The 20358-nt window shown below is 38.7% G+C and overlaps 1 protein-coding gene across 2 annotated transcripts in view; it reads right to left on the minus strand.

The window, feature by feature from the left end:
• Window positions 1-1868: 1868 nt before the first annotated feature.
• The window catches only part of MYB (MYB proto-oncogene, transcription factor), a 34888-nt gene continuing 16398 nt past the window's right edge, over window positions 1869-20358 (minus strand). For both annotated transcript variants that reach the window (XM_036097448.2, XM_036097447.2), the window contains 6 exons: window positions 19471-19613; window positions 18366-18480; window positions 18149-18274; window positions 16752-16862; window positions 14714-14821; window positions 1869-3179 (listed from right to left, as the gene is read on the minus strand). In XM_036097448.2, the coding sequence (XP_035953341.1) occupies window positions 3063-3179; window positions 14714-14821; window positions 16752-16862; window positions 18149-18274; window positions 18366-18480; window positions 19471-19613 (720 nt within the window). In that variant the 3' untranslated portion in view covers window positions 1869-3062. The remainder of the gene's footprint in view (window positions 3180-14713; window positions 14822-16751; window positions 16863-18148; window positions 18275-18365; window positions 18481-19470; window positions 19614-20358) is intronic.

Consider the following 20358-nt stretch of genomic DNA (forward strand, 5'->3'; position numbering starts at 1 on the left):
CTGTCATGTCATCTTCAAAATATCCAACAACCTTGAGATGGACCTTTATGTCCAATATAAGTAAAATACACTCTTAGTAATGTGAAGCTTGGAGAGATTCAGTAAAACTTATACAAAGTCACAGAGCTGGTAAAGGGCCGAGTCTGAATTCAGTTCAGACCAGTTGGTTGGGCTTTAAGAGTGACAAAACGGGGGCAGCCCCTTATGATGTCTAAAGTCCCTTCCAGGTCTAATATTTTATAATTTCCAAAGAAACAAAGAAATTTCTCCTCACACTTCTTTCTCATCTTGAATTATTAATCCCATGATCAGCCGGGAGACAAATCAGAATTTCTCGGCATCTCTCCTGTTCTCCAGATGTGCACATGTGGACTAAAGCTTTACACACAGGAACTCAAAAGGACAAACTTTCCTTGAAGTAGTAAGAAACGCCATTTCCATTTTCCTGCCTAAAGCTCTGCTAGAGAGAGGAGGATGGCTAAAAACAAGGACAGGACAAATAAATGTCTTAGAGATGCTTAGGAAATGGGTGTTATAGGAGTGTGAGTATTTATACATAAAACCTAAATCTACACTGTTTTTCATTTAGTTCAGGTTTTTAGTTTCTAGTTATTAGGTCACGTACTTGTTGGAAAAGTAAATATTTATTTCGGTTCTGTAAAATGTTGAATTCACTCTTGCCATTAATTTATTTCAAGAGTTATAACCCGACCTCTACGTTTAACTCTATAATCAGCAATGCACATCGTCAGATGAACATCTGACACACAACAGGGCATGCATTACTTAATTATGGAAAGCACATGTAATTGCAATCATTTGGATAGTGGATTACTTCACACGATTTCATTGTAGGAACGAACTCATGCCACAGATGAAGAAAAAGGTCTCAGGAAGGCCAGTGACCTGTCGAAGATTTGGATGCAAGTAAGGGGCAGAGTCAGCACCTAGAATATACTCTGAGAGTTCATGAATATAAAAACACTGTCTTTGAGATGATGTGTTATTACCTCTCAGAAAGATAGTTGAAGAATACTAAACAGTCTTTTTATTCTTTCTTCCTTTTTTTTTCCTAGACAGTCTTAAAGACTCGTGATTGGGGTCATAAATCCTTGGCTCTAGGAGCACCACATGCATCATGCCAAGTGAGAATGCCAAGTCCGAGCTGGACAAGGGTGACTAGAGCAAATCATCAGGAAGCTGTGTGAGAGGTCCATTGTAGCATGGGGAAAAGAATGGCAAGCTGAGAGATGGAGAGCAGTGGAGACCCATCTCTAATACCGGGAGGTAAACTTCATGGGTGACTCAGCTGGGATGCCCTACTCTTGCCCCAACAGATAAATGTCCTCTGGCTCTGCCCTCACAGGCTGACTGGCCTTACATCCAGGGGCTCCCTTGCCCTCTAGCTTCTAGTTGGTTCTGTGAATGAGGACCCTTGACAGAGATGGGAGGGATGGAAGTAAAGAAGTCAGGCATTACCCTTGGCTTTCTCCCTGTGAGGTCCCCAAAGGTCATGGCTCCTCTCTAGGGCTCCTGCTTTCCATGACTTTCCCTCTCCATGCACCAACCCTGTGGTCCTCCTCCCCCCGCCCTCATCCGTGGTATCAGTACCTGTTATCCCAGTTCAAATGCTGCTGGAACCCTAACACATTCTGCAGGATTCCTCCCAGTTGTCCCTCTGCTCATGATTATGTTGTCAACTACTGAATTTGGTTCTCTTGTTCTTCTTTCTCTAAAGTAAGGATTCGTGGCTCCTTCACATGAAGTTCAGATGGTGCACAAATTATTAACACAAGAAAATGTTTTGAATTCACTCCATTTTCTTAAAAGCATGACTATCATCCACAATCACAAGAGAGACAACAAAAGTAAGTAAAATAAGGACACAGCTTTATTTCTCTACAAGGCAGTAAATACACTGTCATCTCCAAGTTCAGTGCCAGACATCGTGCACCAAATATTCTTAAGGCACCCCTAATCTCCTGACTCCAGCGGCAAACACAGGCTCTGTACAGCAGTTCTGAGCCCATACACTCAGAAACCATGGGGGACGCTGATCAAACACATAACCCCTGAATTAAAGAATAGTGAGAGTGAACTCAAAACAAAACACAGGACATCAACAACATAGATCTCCCAAAAAAGAAGTGCAATGCATGTTCTTATAAACCAACAATAACAAGAAAATAAAAAAATAAAAAAATAAAAAACAATAACAACAAATGCAAAATCTCCCAAACAAGTTTTCCAATGTATTACAAAAGGGGGGGAAAAAAAGTACATATATATATATAAAAAATAAAAAAGTTTGAAATACTAGTGCATAGTCAATTACCTAACACCAAGTTTCTTTTCTTTCCATCCAAAGCTCTACTGCTCCTCTGATACTAGCAGCATGTCTACAGGCTAAAACCATAGCAGCAAAACACATTTTTTCATTTGGCATTTACAAAATTAAATTACTGATAAAAATATAATTTTTTTATAAAACTATTTCATACAGTAATAATTTTTAAAGCAAGCTAACAAAAAAACTCATAAAATGGTTTAGTACAATAAATGTACCTCCAATGTTATTAACCATAAATGAGCATTTACGATCTTGATTAATGATCCCATGGTATTAAGCCAACATTTACAGTAATGCATCGTGTTTAGTGATTGAGAAAAGTGATATATTGGAGTACCTTTTTTTGTGTGTGTAAAATTTCAAAAAACCTCATCACAGGAAAAAATACTGGTCCGTTGGTCCTCTAAAATACAGATAAATCATTTTATGTTTAAAAAAATCTGCATTAAGATTATTAACAACTGACTACAATTCATTACCTAATAATTTAGGTAAGACTGTTATTTATTTATTTATTTTTTTAAAATCCTTTTAGTTGGGTGAAATCCCATAAGATTTCATCCACCTAAATGCACTTGGTGCTGCTCTCAACTGTTGTACCACAACAAAAATAGGCTCTTCTCCCATTCATGAAAAGTCTCATGTAGAGGAATGATATATCCCAAGTCAACTTGAAGTGTTCTGAAAACCATAATGCTTGTCTAGAAATGTCTCACATGACCAGAGTCCGGGTTGAGAAGGCATTCACATATTTTCGAGCCTGACCAGAAGCCGTCATCTGATCTTCTGTCTTTCCACAGGATGCAGCTTCCCAGGCGCCGCCACAAGGCTAATGGGGAAAAAGAGGCCAACAGCAAGGTTAGACAGGGGACCCATGCCTCATCCCCCGAAGGATTCCCAGTCCCAGCAAGGCCAGCACAGGGAATTCTGACCTCCCGCCGGCAAAAGTAGACACCAGGGAGCCTTTGTCAGATAAAATCTCACCCCGGGGACTCCAGAGTCTTGAAGTGATAGTAGTGATCAGAAATCATTTACCGCTAAGAGAGAGGAAACCCCACTTCAGCCAAGATCATAAGCTACAGCTGCATCTTCGCCCTTGAGCGCCTTTTGTCCATTAGGGTGATTTTTGCCAAGTTGGAGATGGGGAATGGGCATAATCCTCCCAGATGCCTCTGGGCATTTCCTCATTATACAAACTGGTGAGGGCTTCAGTTCTCTGAGGGAAGAAGCTCCCACAGGTGCTGGAATCGACTCACACCTCCTAAACATAGTATATATTTTGTATTATCAATGAAGCATCAATTAATTTAGAAATCTCTGTTCACCAGGATAAGACACCCTGGAAGATGCAGATGAACTAGTATCTACTAGGCCGCATCGACATCCCGGTCCAGCATTTGACACATCACGGTCATGATCTCACTGACATAGCACAAGCACCCCGAGGGGGAGGTTCCTTCTCTCTTCAAACGGGCAGGAAATGGAGACTCGGAGAGTGGACATAACCTGCCCAAAGCCGCTCCGAGGGTGAGGAGTGGAGTGGCTTTGACCCCAGGTTTGTCTCCTGAACAGTCCGAGGCCCTACCTTCCCTCCATACTGCTTCCAACTGAAATATGGACTGTTTTGCTCTACTTCATTCCTGAAAGGATTTATGATGCTCACAAAATAAATATAAGATAACAGGGATTAAACAGTGGATGAGGCAGGGTCATGGGGAAATATGGAAAAAATAACACGATGATGGTGTGATATTTTTATGTAAAACGTTCGTCACGAAGTACAGTGAGCCAACTAAGTGTCAGCCTCAAGCCTGTCTCTGAGCTCTCTAGCAGTCAACGCAAAGGCGGACACAGAAACACAAGCAGATTTGGGGTCTGTGAGCTCAAAACTAAACCAGTGGTTTAGTCAAAGCACAACTCTTCCTGCTATGGACACCCAAGAGGGGTTTTTCCCATGGGACAAAAGAAGAAGCCAAGAAAGGCCTCTGCTTTCTAGAGCCTCCAGTGTCCTGTAGGGGACAAAGTGAACACGTGGGAACCAGGTGGGGGGGACAACAGGCAGCATGGGAGGTTCGTGGGGCCGTGCCCAGTGAAGGGGGGATGGCGCACAGAGACATTGCCAGGGAAAGAGCAAGAAAAGGCGGACTTAGATGGGCAGGTGAGAAAGAAGGAATGTACCCTGGGTAGAGAAATAGCACAAAAGAACCAGGAAGCTGCAGTTTGTACCTTGCTTCTGGGAGGGACTGCAAGAGAGGAAGATCTGGTGGATTCGGTGACAACATTCAGCAAGTGTCACCATGTGCCAGCCATGCTTCCGAGTGTTTTCCATCTTTCATCTCACGTAATCCCCACACAAAATACCAGAGGCACAGGGACGGATCAGTGCCCCTGTTTTGCAGACCCGCCAACGGTAAAGGAAGAGAGAGTGCAGGCAACATCCTCACTGTTGTCCAGCTAAGAAGTGGTGAAGCTGGGCTGAGTCCAGGCCCTCGAGAGTGTAGGATGCTACTTCATTAGTGTCCTTAACAGTGGAAAATTGTGGGCTCAGCCCAGCGAGGTCTTGGATTGCAGGAAGAAGCGTTTAGATGGGGGGCGGGGGGGGAAATCAAAATCATCAGGCTCTGTAGCAAAGAGGAATCATTCTGAATGAACATGGCGTTTGTATGGTGATGGGGTTTCCTAGCCTAGTGGCTGGAACAAAGTATCAGTGACAGAAGGCCTATGGTGCCATGTTTCTAACTTGGGAGCTTGCACAGGACACAAAGTGGATTTCCTGGCTTCTGCCCCATCTGCCAAGCTGTCTCACCACTAATGCAAAGGACATCGTCTAAGTTTACACTTGTTTGCTCTGAAGGCTCAGAGGCTCACCACGTAACCTGAAATACTACATAGCAAGATGGATTATCATAATATTTTCCTGGAGCTGTGTATCACAAAGATGACAGACATTTGTTTGGGGCCGACGTCTGCCACTGGGTCACATTTAATCTTTTCCTAAACAAAATCACCAGGTTGATTTTGTTGATTTTTAGTTCTTTGAAATAGTTCTGAATAAATGATGGTTCTCCAGGTTCAAGCAAGCAGATTAAATATACATGTTTCTCTGGTGTCTATCTGTCCATATAAATTCCGTATTTCAATTAAGTTAGTTGCTTACATGTTGTTGCTAAATTGTTCAGTGCTGCACTGAAACACCAAATTGACACACGAAGCCCGATTAAAAAAGGTAAACGTTGGTGTTACCGTTTCAGTGACTGGGTTGGCATATCTGTTGTCACTGCAGCGGCGTGACCGGTCATTACTCGAGGGTGAAGAGAGAAATATGGCCAACGTCTGCACGAAGGACTGTGCAGCGCTCAGAACCAAGTGCGCAGATCTTAAAAAACAAGCGACTAAAGAGGCAGTAGAAGGAAATACCTTCATGTGCCAATATCTTCTATGTAAATCCCAAATCACAGAAAGATACACACTAAACCCCAAAATACCTATTTTGAGAGAATACATACAGATGGAGGGGAAAGGGGAATGAAGGTGAGGTTGGAGAGAAAAGCGAGAAGCAGGGATGAATGTTTCTATTTTCTCCAGTTAAGAATTTTGCTACTTAATACTACTCAGCCATCAAAAAAAAAATGAAATCTTGCCATTTGCAATGATGTGGATGGAACTAGAGGGTATTATGCTAAGCGAAATAAGTCAATCGGAGAAAGGCAATTATCATATGATCTCACTCAGAGGTGGAATTTAAGAGACAAAACAGACATTGGGGAAGAGAGGAAAAAATAAAAGATGAAAGCAGAGAGCGAGACAAACCACAAGAGACTCTTAATCTCAGGAAACAAACTGAGGGTTGCTGGAGGGGAGGGGAGTGGGGGATGGGGTAACTGGGTGATGGACATTAAGGAGGGCACATGATGGGTATTATATAAGACTGATGAATCACTGACCTCTACCTCTGAAACCAGTAATATATTATATGTTAATTAATTGAATTCAAATTTAAAAAATTTGAAAAAAGGAATTTTTCTACTTAGCTGTGCTTCAATAAATATAGACTTAATTTTCTAAATGTGTAAATTACGTATCTTAAAATACTATGTGGAAACAATCTCCTGCTTGCTTTTACCATGTCTCCTGGTAAAAGTCAGGTTCTGACTCTTGGCCATACAGTACCTAAGTTAATTCAGGATTCCCAGAATCTGTTCAGGAGAACTGAATACTGAGTATTATCAATTTCGTATATTCTTTTTTTTTTTAAGATTTTATTTATTTATTTCACAGAGAGAGAGCGAGAGAGCACAAGCAGGGGGGAACAGCAGAGGCAGAGGGAGAAGCAGGCTCCCCGCTGAGCAAGGAGCCCGATGCAGGGCTCGATCCCAGGACCCTGGGATCATGACCTGAGCCAAAGGCAGACGCTTAACAGACTGAGCCACCCAGGCGGCCCTCAATTTCGTCTATTCTTAACTTGAAATTTGACTGTGTTCTTATTGGATCTCCCACATGGCTCACCACTTTATTCATGTTTGGCTCTTTCTCTAGGACTGGATATTTAAAACAAGATCAATATAAAAAAAGGTAAACCATATATTTTTAATTAGTATTTTAAGGAAACTTTTCAAACAGTCAGCTTTTCCTAAGTCAAAACAGAATTTTCCAAGAAACAAATTGAATTCCAGAAAATGGAGCATCTCAAGGGCATATAAGCCCTGTAGCTCAGAGCCTGGGTTGGAACACCTGAATCTCCCAGTGCAGACAAACGCCAGGACCCAGTAGGCACTGTGTGTAGAACAGAAAGGCCAGTGGGCAGCATGAGCGGGCAGCTCCTTTTCTGCAGGTGTGAGTACTTCTCGCAACAATGAATGAAAAACTGGTCAGGGCAGACACAGACCGACAGGGTGAGAGTTAAGGAAGAGCAGAGGGTCAAGTACTCAGGTAAGAGAAGAAGTGCTCAGGTCCAACAGCTGAAATGACGGTCGCCTCCTCTTTTGCTAGTTCCTTCTCTCTCCTTACCTTGAAGCCCTGGGGCCCTTGGCCAACTTTTCAGGCAGACAGAAGAGTTTTGACAAAGGGGGATTAAATGTCTTCGTGCTAGAAGAATATTTTTTAATACTGTCATATATATCTTTGTGCCTCCTTATTCCTTCTTAAATTTTAGTTTCATTTACACTAAAGAATTGATAAGAATTATGGATTTCTGCACATGAATTCTTGTGCTAATGCAGATCTGTCACTCGAACGCTAAGTCATTTCAACATTAATAATCCTACGGCACATCCTCCTCCTCTAGCCTGAGAGTCACCTTGTTTATCCTGTGATGTGCCTTTAATTGCCCCCGGGGCAGAAGTGAACTGTAAACAGACTGTCAAAGCTTTAACTGGGATATCCTGCTAAGGCACTTTAAATAAATACTTGATCCTTTGTGGAAAACAGAAGAAATAAAATGAGACAAGACCACCACTTCCACAGGTGGTTTTCTGTCAGAATTAGGTTATCTTCACGTTTTCCTTTAGAATATAGTTTTTTCATCATGCTGAACAACTGCTATCATTATTATATTCATACTGCAGCTTCACACAATAGCTGATGTCAAAAACCTTGGCAAGGTTTCCAATTCGTAGCCCTAATAAAAAAAATTTGCATCAGTCATAAAAAAATGATTTTGTAAAACCAAAGCAACTCATGAGATGGTACTGTATTTTTCTTTCGTTCTGTTTTTTTTTTAAATAATAAACAGGTGTCCTAATGAGTAAGAATAAGAATTATCTGATTATTCTATTTAACCCATCTGAAGAAAATACTTATTGTGGACTAAAATTCTAAAAGTCAGAATTCCTTTCCCAAAGGGCATCTTTTAAAGATGTATCAATTATAAGAGATAACGTAAAATCCTTGGAAGCTGTTGAATTGAAAGTCAGGGATGGACTGGAGATGAAATGTCACTAAGGTAAGGTTAATAGCCAACTTCTCTCATGCGTGAATGCCTCCCTATGTCTGCACAAAACAGTGAAATGACCCCAACTTCAGGGTTTTTAACTTCTCATAGAAAATAGCCTTAAAAGTTAGGGAATTAAAGGTCCAGACAGTGATTGGAAGTCACCCCATCCACCAGCCTCCACCCCACCCAAGCCTAAGTTAACTGTTGCTTATGTGGCTAGACTTTTCCCCAGTTTGGAGTTTGTCCTAGATGTCTCCAGGGGTCTCTCTCTCTCTTACATGTTTTTAGACTTTACAAACAGTTTATATCACATAGACTAGGGTGTCACATATTAGTTCAGACTATTAAGATTAAGACAAGTGCCAAATTGCTCCAAAGCAATTCTATCTTTGCTGGCCCGAGCATCATAGTGTTTACCAAGGCGAACCAAACAAAAATCTGTATCTTGTTATGTCTGGGGCAGGGCACTCTGAATCTGAGCTTGATATCCTTCCCCCACCCCTCATTCGGCCTTTCCTAGTTCAACCCAAAAGCTGTATATGGCCAACTTGCTTGATTTAGAACATATATTGAAAGCGGGTTGCTGAAATGTAACTGCCAATGGCTATGTGAATTCTTGCTGGGGCAAGTGGAAAAAAGTGACCCAAGGGAGAACCAGATGAGTACAGAGGTATCCAAGGGAGCAGGTCAACAACAGCATACTACATTAAGAAATGCCTGGAAAGACCTATGTCACACGTAGACAGACTGTCTTCCATGTCTGTTGACACGCCAACACAAGCAGCAGAAAAATAGAGAAAACCAGTCAATCAGTTATTTCATGTCCATCACACCACACTCTTTGGTGTGTGTGTCTAAAGACTACCTTTATTTCAGGAATGAGTTGAGTCAGCTGTCTCTTTGGGTGACCCACTGACACAGTTCTGCAAGAGTGGAACAGGGAATGAGAAAGAGCTTGCTAGAGGAAATAGTACGCCACAGGGCAAGAAGCCCTGGCCGTACGGGAGCCCTCCTTGCCTGTCTTTCTGACAGAGACTGTGTATAGCCTTTGCCTAATAACAGAGACCACCAATGTCCATGGGCAACTGGGCTGCCATTTTGAAAGCAATGTTATCTCCATTTCATCTTCCTACCAACCTTATCTGATGAGTGGAGGACATACTATAGTCCTCAATTTATAGATGGGGGCATTTTGGTCTGAAGAGGTTAATGAGTTAGGATCATGCAATCAGAAAATGGTGGAGTCTAGACTAGAACCAGGTTCCTGTTATCTGCGTGCTAGTTTATTTTGCTCTTTAGCAATGCCTATCATACAAAAAAGGTTTGCCCTACTTTTTAAAAAATTCATTAACAATTCATGTAAAGATAGGAGCAATCAAAAACATATGGAACTGAAAAAGCGAGTCTCATCTGCTTGCAAAAATATTTTAAGATTCCTCAATGCTGTGCAAATGTGTTTAAATAATAATGGCCTGAGAAATTCACTTAAATTGAATTCACTGTTTTACAAAAGTAAGGCCATGACAAGCCAAGTCAGGAAATTAAAATTTAAGGCTGTCATTCTGTGGTTACAAAAAAGAGGAAAGTGAGTGAGTAAAAAAGCATATGAACACATCTTTTACACTTGGGTTTTAAATAGGAATAAAAGGAAATTATAATTTAAGAGAAAAATACAGAAGTTCAGAAGGCTTATAACAAGTACAGTTTCAGATCTACCAATGAAAATGTCTACCTCAAGAAATATTTATTAGCATAATATATTTATTTCAAAATGTAAAGCAAATTGAAAGCATATTGAAGAAAACAGGCAGCTCTTTTCTCCATGCTGAGGAGGGAGTTTTGCATGTGCGTGTGCGTGTGCGTGTGTGTGTCTGCCTCAGGCTATTTCAGGGTAACTTTTGAATAGTGTTCCACCATGAATCTCTTTCCTGTCCCAAACTGCAAGCTTTCTAAGCTGAATTTTATTTCCCCAAATTAGATAATTTTATCATTTTCTAGACTCCATCCATTACCCCCACACAATGTGGGAAAAAATGGTACAATTGTCCAACGTGAAAATCTCACATATTCTGAGCTGCATGAAAGACACAAATATCAAAAATGTCTCAGAACATTTTTATTATGAGTCCCTGTTTACTGGTACAATGTAAAATTAAAGCACCTTTAAAAAGGAAAAAGAAATCCAACAATTATAAGATTGTGCGGCTGCCACAAATTCTTTTTGGAAGAAGACTGAGCATAAATAATTTTAAAAACAAATAGAACATTATTTGTGCCTAATGGATAATATAGCCTCTATGTAAGCATTACAGTTTACAGGCTGTAACTCAGAGTTCTGAGTTGTTAAAATTCATTGGTTCCCAATGACAACCCACAGAACACACGGACATACTTAGCACCCTGATTTTGGTCTCTACATACCGTTTCCCACTGAAAGGATCAGAGCTCTTTGGGGAAATGGTTAATTCCAGGAAGAGAGGAAGGAAATATGACTATTAAGTGAAACCAATGTAAATTCAATGAAACTGAAAATTCTGTTCCTCAGTGGCACTAGCCACATTTCAAGAGCTCTGGCCACATATGACTAGTGGTTATCACATGGGACAGTAGCCTTTCCATCACTACAGGAGTTCTATTGGACAACATTGGTCTAGAGATTAAAAGAGATTTAAAAGACTTAACAACAAAATGCACTGTGTGAAACTGTTTCATTTCTGATCAGAAAAATAAAAAAGATTCTTTTTTGGATTAATGGGGAAACTTAAATACAGCCTGAGAATTAGAATATTAAGGAATTATTGTAAATAACAATGTGTGATGACAGTATTAGGTCATATAGAAAAACATCTTTAGTTTTAGAGATACATCTGGAAGTACATAAATGAATAAACATCATATTGTCTGGAATTTTAACATGCTTCATAAAAAATAGATGAAGTAAATATGGCAAAATGTTAATAATTGTTAAATCTAAATCAGAATATTTTCTATAATTCCATGTATGTATGAAATTTGTCATAATAAAATGTTAAACTCATAGCTTCTTGCATTTCTAGTTTTAGAATATCAAATGTAATTTATACATATTTATGTATAAGCACGTGCATTACTATGTACATTAGAAGCTAGAACCATAAGGGTCCAGTATTTTGGCCTCAAAAACAGTAATTGCTCTGCCTAATGTGTTATTGCCATAATTAATCCAGGGATGATTAAAACTGAAATGACAGAACACAGAATTACTGTGGTCTTCAATAGACTGTTCTTGTACCTAAGTTATCTAGACTACTGGGTGGATAGACACTCAATTGCCCTATACATGTGGCAGATATCTTACATTTTAGAAGTATCAAAATTTTAAAATATTTTAGGAATCACATTTAGTTGTTTTAATTAAAAGCACTATGATAAAAATATCTAGACTATTTGGCTAAAATCCCATTCAATATTTGATTTATTATAAGCACAAAGTACAAAAGCTACAGGTTATATAAAGTACTCTCAAGCTGAAAAGCCAGATCATGTAAGAAATACATTTGTTCAATAATACTATTCATGAGCAATCTGTCTAATTAGGTCAAATTGAATTATCAATGGAAATATATGATAAAGTATTATGTCCTAACCAAACAAAATTACCAAATTGCATAAAAACTTATGTAAATATTGTTGAATCAGGACTGTATGAAATATAAACAATATACATTTAAATACTGAGATTCATTTGATGAATTTTCCAATATTTATCAACAGAAGTTTAAAACATTTTAGAAATCGCATATTTTTATGGTATCAGAAGCTAGAGCTCCATGACACAAAACAATGGAAATACTTGGTGTGTACTATTCATTCATTTAATGAGTATTTCTTAAAATGAATTAGTTATCTATTATAGCAGGTTATTAAGATATATTTAAGCAGTATAAATCAGTAAATCATATAGTACAGATAGAAGCATTGACTTTAAAATTAACTTCTGGATCTCAATTACTTCATTTAGTGGAATTGACAAATACTGCCTTCACCACATGATGTATGTGAATGGCTTAATCCCAATATACAGATATTAGAATCTGTAGAGTGCCAAATATGACTCCTTTATATGGTAGAAAATATAGATTAATAGAACAGGTCACTACTTAATTTTGAGTCTCAAAGATAACTAATATTTTCATTAAATAATATATAAATACATCAACAATTAAGTTCCATACTGATCATTTTTTTAAAAAAATACAACAGCATGTAAGATAAAAAAATCTGACAACTTACTTTTTTATAGTACTGACAACCTGCCAATTTTTAAAAAAATTTTTTTTATTAACATATAATGTATTATTTGTTTCAGGGTTACAGGTCTGTGAGTCATCAGTCTTACACAATTCATAGCACTCACCATAGCACATACCCTCCCCAATGTCCATCACCCAGCCACCCCATCCCTCCCATCCCCCACTACTCCAGCAACCCTCAGTTTGCTTCCTGAGATTAAGAGTCTCTTATGGTTTGTCTCCCTCTCTGGTTTCATCTTGTTTCATTTTCCCCTCCCATCCCCTATGATCCTCTGTCTTGTTTCTCAAATTCCTCATATCAGTGAGATCATATGACACTTGCCTTTTTCTGATTGACTTATTTCGCTTAGCATAATACCCTCTAGTTCTATCCACGTCGTTGTAAATGGCAAAATTTCATTTTTTTGATGGCTGCATAATATTCCATTGTATACCACTTGCCAATTTTATATAACATATATTTTATATCAGTACCATGTTCAGCTCTAATGGTTTTGGCCAAACACTATTCAGTTAGGCCAAAAGCTTTTAGGATTCAATTTTAGGAAAGTAGTAACCAGGGGTTTTCAACTTATGTAATGATAATTACTTACATCATGAAAACTGTCCTCAAATATACTTACATGTTTACTCTTTGAAATTCAGAATGCCCTTTTTCTATACTACTGTAAATATAGGTTGAATCCCAGACTAGGTTATAAAATATATGTAAGATTTACTCTAGCTTACTGTACTAACAGCAATGGTCAAATTCTAGGCTCTGGAAACCAAGGGCCAAGTATTTAGGAAGAAAGAGGGAAAGAGAAACAGAATGCATTGCCCTTCTGGAGCCAGGATCAGTGTAGGTAAAACTTTGAAAGAGCTGACCTTTGCCTTGACATCCTTCTAGCCTGCTTTCTGTGTCCCCCTTCTGCCTCGATGGAGTTTGTTCTCTTCTTCCTGTCCCAATTCTTGGTGATACCCAGGCCTGACTACCCAGGCCTGACTGACTCAGGAACACTCCAGAACCAGCCCACCCCCCCGCCCCGCCCGCCCGCCGCCACAAGCACTGACTTTCCCTCTTCCGTGTCCTACACTCCAGTCAACCGTCAATCTCTCACCAAAACTGTTGAATCAGATAGAGGCCATAGGAAAGCAATCTGATTAAGAAACAAAATGTGCCTACAGCCCTTCTAGCTGTATTTGTGTTACTTAAAAAATAATACTAAATATCACAAATACTTAAAAAGGGGAAGTTTTAAGATTCTCACAATTTGTGGGGAAAAAGCCTACCACAATGATGGGGAAGCCCTTAAGAGAGAGAGAGAAAAAAAAAAAGTTCTCAAAGCACGCCAACCTCTAACTCATAGTACAAATAGCACTTTCCACTTCGGACTCCAGGTTCTCTATATGCTCTGGGGTTTATGAAGTTTCCCTCAGTGTAGCTCAGAGGGATGGAGGGGAGGGCTCTGCCGGTGGCTAGGTACTGGGCTACGTAATGTTGAGAACTGCTTTAAATACTTTAGGGGAGTAAATCTGCATTCTTATTTATATTTGGCTTGGGATTAATTTGGAATTTACTGTATTTCATCAACATACACTACTTCAGAGTTATAAGGGGAATCTCTTTTGATATTAAAACCCAGCAGCAGATGGTCAACTATGGCTTAGCCACGCAACCCTGGCAGCTGACTTTCTTATTCTGATAGTCAAATAGATTGTAATCATTTTCCAACTAGCTAATTTCAAACTTCATTTAAAATCCAAACAGTGCCTGAGTTTTGATGGCTTATTAATTAAACGTAAAAAGTAAGAATTTTGAAACAAAAAAAGAACTATACCAATAAACTTTTTATGAAATGTGTAAGAGCAGGAGAGGGAGATATTGACACGTATACACCATGATCTTGCCCTCAGTCACAGTAAGAAATGTTTCACTTCATCAGGCTTTGAAAACCTGCTCTAATAAAAACTTGTGCTGTGTCTCATGTGAGTGGCAATAAGGAACGTTAGGAGATTTTTAGACATCAAGAGTTGTTAAAAAGCATCACTCCTCTATAACTAAAGTCGTAAAAAAAAAACAACAACCCCAAAAAACCCTCCAGATGACAGTATTTCAGTGAATGGCTTTTAAGACACCAAAGTTGGAATAGTAATTACCTGCAAGGGACTTGCCAGGGACCTGTTTTTAGGTACTGTAAATGCTTTGAGAACATTGTCTTCATCTTCTGATACTGGCGTCATTAAAACGGAACTTGTAAGGATATTCTAAAGGGAAAGAACAATTTGAAATTTAAATGAGTCTGCAGAATATGAGAGCTGACATAATTCTGACACCGCAGAGAGGAGATTATTATGAAGGGATACACATGAGCAGGAACAAATGCAGGAATCTGCCAGAAATTTTCTTCTCACTGAGCTTAGCTATGCCCCAGCCCTAATCCCACTGTGGCAAACACCACTAAAACAGAAAGCTTTGGGGTCTGACATGGTTCTAGGCAGGAGGTGGGCACTCAAAAAAACATCTGCTAAAGGGATTGGTAAATCCATGCCTTTAAAAATGAAAGACTGGGGCACCTGGGTGGCTCAGTTGATTAAGCATCTGAATCTTGATTTTGGCTCAGGTCATGATCTCAGGGTCACGATCTCAGGGTCATGAGATCAAGCCCCACATTGGGCTCTGAACTCTGTGGGGAGTCTGCTTGGGATTCTCTCTCTCTCTCTCCCTCTCCCTCTGCTCCTCCTCCTGCTCGTGCTCTGTCTCTCTCTCTCTAAAATAAAGAAATAAATCTTTTTTAAAAAATAAAAATGAAAGATTTACTTAGCTCTAGTTAGAGAACTATTTATTTTGTATATTGGTACCAAAATATTTTAGAGCTACAAATTAATGGCAGTATAGTATAATGGTTAAAAGCATGGAAATTTAGAACTAGACTTTCTGAGTTCTAATCCAGAACCACCACTTATTAGCTATATAATCTTAAGCCAGTAAGTAAGCCTCCCTGTGCCTGTTTCCCAGTTGGTATAATGGCAATGATAGTGTTACCAACTTTGCAAGGCTGTTGTGAGGATTCAATGAGGTGTTGCATCTAAAGCTCTTAGAATTGTACTTACCCCTTAGTACATACTGAATAAATATTCACAATTGTTATTAGCTCTGAGTCTCCATAAAGGACAACCATTCACAAATTACAAACTTTAAAAATAGCGGTAACTGAGTGCTAAAAAGAAATGAGCGATCAAGCCATGACAAGACATGGAGGAAACATAAGTACATATTCCTAAGTGAAAGAAGCCAGTCTGAAAAGGCTACACAGTATATGATTTTAACTATATGAAGTCTTGGAAAAAGCAAAACTACAGAGACAGTAAAAAGATCAGTGGTTGCCAGGGATTGGTGGGGTTAGGGGTTGGTGGTAGAGGGATGAATAAGTGGACCACACAGAATTTTTAGGACAGTGAAACTACTGTGCATCATATTCTAATGGTGGATACATGTCATAAATTTGTCCAAACCCATAGAATGTACAGCACCAACAGTGAACCCTAATATAGACCATGGACTTCGGGTGATGAAGTGTCAGCGATGTTGGTTCATCAATTGTTACAAAGGTACCACTCTAGTGGGGAATGTTGACAATGGGGAGGTGCGGGGGCAGGGTGTGGAAAATCTCTGTACCTTCTACTCAGCTTTGCTGTGAACCCAAAACTGCTCTAAAAAATAAAGTTTATTTTAAAAAATGGTGGCAAGCAAAGTAATACAGTAATAAGAACAATAAAGGGCATCTGCTATAGACATGGACGGGCATCATTCTAGATGCTGCATAAATCCAAACAGGAGGCACTGTAACAAGGAGGAAATACTACTTTTAGAAGACAAACAAATTAAAAGAAAATGTAAAATTAATGTTCTGCTTTCATGAAAATATGTATTTTCATGCAGCAGATTTTTTAAGTGGCAGGGACTCTCAAATCGTAAGAAAATAAATAATGAAAAAATCTGCATGGAAAAGAATCTATTTCCAATCCATAAACAAAATTTCTATATTCAACATTAATAATCATAAGGAAATAGTCATGCAACGGAGAATATTTAGAAATATGATGCATTAAATAGTGCTAAAACCACAGGAGCCTCACATGCCACGCAGAGAATTCTGGGAGGCACCAACAGCTCCTAACATGGGCATGCACTTACTGGCACGTCTGTCACGGGCGATGCCTGGGGGAACAGCTGGGTGTTCAGACTCTCTCCTTCCCAGTGGCTGGAGCAGAAGAAGTTTCCTGCTTTATCCGTTGGAGATTCCACCTAAAAGCAAACAGGAAGTGCTTCGTTGTTTCTAGAACTAGAACTTCCCATGGAACGTTGACACTTAAGAGTAAATTTCTGTAAGATGAGTAATATCTGAGGATCTAATGTATAATATGTTGACTTTAGTTGGTAACACTTATTGTATATTGTATATATATTATATATTGTATATATTGTATATTATAATTATTGTATAATTGAAATTGGCTAAGAGAGCAGAACTTAAATGTTCTTACAGAAAAATTTTTAAAAAGGTCAACATGTGAGGTGTTGGATGTGTCCATTAACTCAGTGAGGGAGAATCCTTCCACAATGTATATGTATATCAAATCATCATGTGGTACACTTTCAATATCTTACAATTTTGTCAATCATATCTCAATGAGTAAATTTCTGGTCAGCCTCTTAAACATTTATCCTTATATGAAAAAAATTCCAGAGGCACTGTATCTACCTGTTGGAAATGCTTCTTGCCACCCAAGCTAAAACTTTTTATTTTTTTTTTTTTTAAGATTTTATTTATTCACTTGAGAGAGAAAGAGACAGCGAGAGCACAAGCAGGGGAAGAGGCAGAGGGAGAGGGAGAAGCAGACTCCCTGCTGAGCAGGGAGCCCGACTTGGGGCTCAATCCCAGGACCTGGAGATCATGACCTGAGCCGAAGGCAGATGCTTAACCATCTGAGCCACCCAGGCGCCCCCCAAGCTAAAACTTTGATCCTTGCAAGTTAGAGTCTTTTTCTTTTATACTATAAGTTAAATACTATTATTTTAATTTAAATTTCAACTCTCCATGACATCTGCAAATTAAAAATCTTATGGATTATCTATCCATTTGTGTATCAGTGATAAAAATGTACAGTAAAGAGGCGCCTGGGTGGCTCAGTCGATTGAGCATCTGTCCCTTGATCTCGGCTCAGGTCTTGATCTCAGGGTCGGGTCGTGAGTTTCAAGGCCCCCATTGGCCTCCATGTAGGGCACGGAGCCTGTTTATAAACAAACAAACAAAAACAAAAAGTACAGTGAAAAGCTTCCTTCTCTTTCCTGTCTCCTCCCTAACACATTTCATGTTCAAACATGAAGCAGGCAGAGGTGGCCTGGCCTCCCAAATGGAAGGTCCCACACCTACTAGGGTCTGGCAGGACCTCTCAGCCACATCTTGTAGGAAAATCTTGTATGAAAAGTGGTGTTGTTACTAGTCCTGATGCCAGACATGTAAAGCTGCCCACAAGGAACAGAGGCAGCAGGATTCATATCTCACTCCTTCCAAAGGATCTCGTGTTTACCTCTTGTTTGATCTTTTTCAGCAAAGGTGGTCCATTTTCTTGAAACTCGGCAACAATTCCAGGTTCATCGGACTCCTGCTTGATCACATCCTGTAGGTCTTCTACTAGATGAGATGGTGTCTGAGGCTGAAAGGAAGAGTGGGTATGTTCACATCAGAGGACAATTTCTGTCTGTGCTAATCAACCAGCTAACCTCAGGAACTTGGTCCAAACTTACTAGCATCTTCAGAGGACCATATTTAATTTCTTGAGTTGCCAGGGCATGTTTGAACGGTGTAGGAGTTCTTGGAGTGCTTTCTAGGATTGACCTTTTGATAGCTGGAGTTCTAAAACTTTAAAAAGAAAACAAGTGTTGGTTCAGTATGAAAGAACATTTGTCCTTTCCATCACTCTACCTATTAAATGCAATATTTTTGTACTGAAAAAGCTCTGTTATTGATATGCAATTGGGTATGTGAATTAATCATATATGTGTTATTAAGAAAAAGGTAATATTTACATCCCATATTACCAAATACTTCAAAATATGATACTCCTAAGAGCATTAAACTATTTTTCATCTTTCTTTAATCGTTCTGGAGACACATATAATGCTCCTAGGTTTTTATAATGACTATAAACATTGTAAAGATCTGTTGTCATTTACAAATCAATTTGATCTATTCATTAAAACAGGCCCACAAGAGGAAACATAGGTTAACCTTTTAAAATGTACTTATTGTAACTGGAAATTGTAAGATATAATTTTTTAAAGGTTTCTTATAATTCATATTGATGTTCTCTGCCATTTCTTTGAATTGGGTAAGTCTTTTTTGAATATAAACATTGGTTAATCACTCCTTGGCTTCTGATCATATGCTATTCCTGGGGATTTTAGAAGAAGTCCTATCTATAGATAAATTTCAAAAAGGAAACATAAGATTAAAAAATATGAACTAAGTAAAGAACCATACCATTGTTATTCTGAATTTTATTATCAGAGAGGAAAGGAGGTTGAAAACCTTGTCTTCAGTGAAGAAGAAAAAGCCTTACTGAGCAAACAGATCAACTGAATGGAAAAGTTATATGAGGACTACCTCTGCATGTGGTCCTACATAGTCCTTCTAAATAGGACATTTTGAAGTGAACTACAAAACGTAATCTAGTTTATCTACTGACTTGCCCCCCCTAGGTAGTTTTAACATACCTAGGACAGATACAGTCAATGTGAGAATATACATGATTAGATACATCAAATGTGTCAGACATTTGGGGGCTATATTCCATTAATTAAATATAAGTAAATAAGGAAAAATAGTTTTATTCTTGAACCAAGGACTTACATAGTATTTTCCTTTTGAGTTTTCACAGTCTGGTCTCTATGAAATGGTGTTGTAACAGTCAATTTGTGACCATTGAGAGGTGTGGAAGTTAAAGAAGGCATTTCCAAGTCTAAGTTTTCATGGTTACCAGAAGTGTTTAAGAACTAAATATGGGAAGAAAGAAAAAAAGTTACTTAAGCAGTGATTCTTATTCAGCCCAACTTAAAAATCACACCACGATAACAGGCAAGTATGTTTTACTGACCCACTATGTAAAATAATAAAGATGTTAACAAGCACGTAGTGTTGGACAGGGTATTGTTTTATTTCAGTTGGAGTGCAATTTGGAGTGTAATTTCCAAGAAATAAAATCTAGGGTCACTGCTGAAGAACTTGCAACATCCTATGAAAATATTCTCAATAAATGCTGTTTGCCATTAAAGAGAATGACATGCACTCTTTATTAAGATTATAAGCCTTAAAGTGATTTTTTGGAAAATAATTATTTTTTTTCTTTCATGCTGTTTTTTCTCTTTAATGATCTATGACTATTATGATAGAAGGCTTGCATTATGTGGAAAATTCTTGAATAATAAGCTGTGTTTCTCAGAATGCATTGTTCTGGGGAAATAATAGGTGTTCCTCAGAAAGTCTCAAGGTAAAATAAGTTTGGGAAACATACATATCATAATCTCCTGGAAATTCATAATGCGCATCAGTGTATTAAAAACTCTGGAGAGGTTCTGCAGTAAAGAAACCAATTTTAATTGTGACTTAGTGTTTCCCAAACTTATATTCTTAGATTTTTTTCTGGAACATCTACTACTAAAGTCTTGCAGAACTAATATTCTCCAGAACACAATTGGGAAGATACAAGCAAATGACAAGATAATTTTTTGGGTGGGTGCT

Source organism: Halichoerus grypus, chromosome 9, assembly GCF_964656455.1.
Source record: "Halichoerus grypus chromosome 9, mHalGry1.hap1.1, whole genome shotgun sequence".
NCBI classification, from domain to species: Eukaryota; Metazoa; Chordata; class Mammalia; order Carnivora; family Phocidae; genus Halichoerus; species Halichoerus grypus.